The sequence below is a fragment of the Euleptes europaea genome, chromosome 5 (genome assembly GCF_029931775.1).
Source record: "Euleptes europaea isolate rEulEur1 chromosome 5, rEulEur1.hap1, whole genome shotgun sequence".
NCBI classification, from domain to species: domain Eukaryota; kingdom Metazoa; phylum Chordata; class Lepidosauria; order Squamata; family Sphaerodactylidae; genus Euleptes; species Euleptes europaea.
Genome location: NC_079316.1, coordinates 31,146,551 through 31,149,286, shown reverse-complemented (window position 1 = coordinate 31,149,286; position 2,736 = coordinate 31,146,551). Strand labels below are relative to the sequence as shown.

The 2,736-nt window shown below is 44.6% G+C and overlaps 2 protein-coding genes across 2 annotated transcripts in view; both read right to left on the bottom strand.

The window, feature by feature from the left end:
- Window positions 1-2,736, bottom strand: part of HLTF (helicase like transcription factor) — a 179,417-nt gene that overhangs the window by 66,492 nt on the left and 110,189 nt on the right. The window lies entirely within an intron of this gene.
- The window catches only part of CP (ceruloplasmin), a 36,845-nt gene continuing 35,202 nt past the window's right edge, over window positions 1,094-2,736 (bottom strand). Inside the window, 2 exon segments of the mRNA XM_056849831.1 lie at window positions 1,094-1,135; window positions 2,111-2,187. Coding sequence (XP_056705809.1) covers window positions 1,094-1,135; window positions 2,111-2,187 — 119 coding nt within the window.

Below are 2,736 nucleotides of genomic sequence, written 5' to 3'. Positions count from 1 at the left end.
GGCAAGAACTCCTTCCAAGAAATGGACCGGAAGACCTTTCCTTAATAAGGCAATGATAGATATAATGGCCAGCGATGCTCAAAGTAATGAAGCCTTCCTCTGACTTAAGCTGCTGTTCTGCTTGAAGGAAAGCCACTGAAGTTGGAGGAAGACTTCAACCATTGTTGAGAAGGTAGGATCCAGGGCCACTATGGAGGGGTGTTACTCTAACACATCGTTGTGTATATAGGAAGTGTATAGGGTTTACTCTTAGCCTGGATCAGATGTGGCTTGCAATTCATGTGAAGGACACTCATAACCTTAATGCAGATCTGTAAAGCGTCCTTTTTACCTCAATTGATTATGGTTACTACTTTCCACTGCTTTAGAACCCTGTTTACATTGTGCAGAAAGCTGAACAAAACACTTCAGCAGGTAGGCGGTCCAAATACACTTGCAAGTTAGGAATACAGTTCCCCCCCCAAAACTTTTTTTTTCCTGAGCCCCATCAGTGTTTGCGGTCGTTATGTCCAACCACTAACTCTGAATACCTCTGTGGCATCAACCAGGAACCTTTCCATAGCCAATAAGTTGCTGAAAATGCAACTGATTCGCAGCTTGTGAGCTGAATGAGTGTGCGGCTGAATGTATCTGTAGCAGCCTGTTTCTGCTTCAAGAGGATGAATTACTTCTGAAGAGGCATCCCTCCAGTTCAGTTACAAGAACCAGCCACTGAGGCTGTCATAAACATTGGATCAGACCTTTTTTTTTTCCCGGACAATCACTTGAACCAAAGAGTATTGCATACATTTTTGCACAAGTGGTGGCAACTGTGATTGTTTTATTCTGCCTTCTGTTTCTGTACTTAGAGAAGCATCTTCAAAGGTGGTTTATTCTTAAAACATTTTTAAAATGTACAGCCCTCTAGAGGTGTTGCGATTCTTGAATATTTCAGGGGGTGGAAGCGTTATTTAGATTGAGTGATTTAAAAAAAAACTTTTAAAAAAATTACTTGGCATTGGATGTTTTTCTAGTTCATTTTTCCCAGCTGCTGGGCTTTAGTTTTTGTAAGCTTTTTGGTGATGAGAGAACTATAGGGGAGGTAGCGGCACCCTCATCTGCATTATAGAACTACCTGGGAACAAATGGTGAGCACCTGCAAAGAGAAAGTAAAGTCCAAATGGGATTTCTAATAAACATGTTACAAAAAATGTAATAAAGCATGCATTATTTCACAACCGTAAAATTGATTGGTTTGTATTTAATTGGTTTAGTCATTTGGGGCAGCTGGAATAGTACAAATTGGCTACCTTGTCTGAACGCTTTCGAAAAATTAGTCTCATAGAGGGGGGAAAAGATTCAAAGTCTGGTTTTTATGACCAGGCCAAACTGGATCCTATTGTACAGCCGCATGCATTAGTGCACCCAAATTATCATCCTGAGTTTAATGAGCAATACGAAGCCAGTTCACAAAATAGTCAGTATTAGAATTGTGAATCGGTCGTATGACACCCCTGTCCACTGCCACAATTCCTGAGTCATGAAAGGACTGACAAGTATATAACTGAATCAATCCTGAAATGTTGCGTTATTGCAATAGAGCCTTGGGCTGTGGCAATTTACTGTGGCCACACATGCTGTTGCACCAAAGCAATGACACCTAAAGGTAAAGGTAGTCCCCCTGTGCAAGCTCCAGGTCATTACTGGCCCATGGGATGAGGTCACATCACGGCGTTTACTAGGCAGACTGTGTTTACAGGGTGGTTTGCCAGTGCCTTCCCCAGTCGTCTTCCCTTTACCCCCCAGCAAGCTAGGTACTCATTTTACCGACCTCGGAAGGATGGAAGGCTGAGTCAACCTTGAGCAGGATACCTGAAACCAACTTCTGTCGGGATCGAACTCAGGTCGTGAGCAGAGCTTTTGTCTCCTGTACTTCAGCTTACCACTCTGCACCACGGGGCTCCTAATAGCACCTAATGCAGCACTATTTGTGTTGCATTTTCCTTTTCAAAGAGGGGATTAAGTCTAACAGCTCCCTCTATATAAAACCACACAAACTATATTTGTAACCTATTTTTACTGCCTTCTTAAAGATAGCAAGTGACATGGCTGCATCGCAGAGTAGACTTACCAAGCACAGGATGCCACTGAAGCTAGAGTGGTGGAAGCTACTTTGTGCATTGAGTGGATCTTTCTCACTTACCGAGCCTGTTGCAAAAGAAAGGCTTTTTTAAAAAGGCCCCGCCTTGAGCGGCAGGCGCCGTGTTTGTGCAGTCAGGCTTTGCAAACGCAACCCCACTTCCAAGTCTGTCACTAGTGGCAAACGACAGCTAGCACCAGTCCAAGCTGCTAATCAGCACAAGTTAAGGTTTGGTACTCAGACGTATGCCTGCCCAGTCCTGCAGCTAAACCAATGCCTGGTGCTGTTGGAGCTCCTGTTCTGTGGGAATGCAGCCAGCTGAAAGGCAGGCAGAGTTGCTCTATAAGCCCCCTGCTGTTCCCTGTCCATATGCTGTTGAATAATGTCCTACATGCTGAAAAAGGCCTTCCTTTTTCAGTGTGGTGTAGTGGTTAAGAGTGGTGGTTTGGAGCGGTGGACTCTGATCTGGAGAACCAGGTTTGATTCCCCAGTCCTCCACATGAGCTGTGGAGGCTAACCTGTTGAACTGGATTTGTTTCCCCACTCCTACACACGAAGCCATCTGGGCGACCTTGGGCTAGTCACAGCTCTCAGCCTCACCTACCTTACAGGGTGTC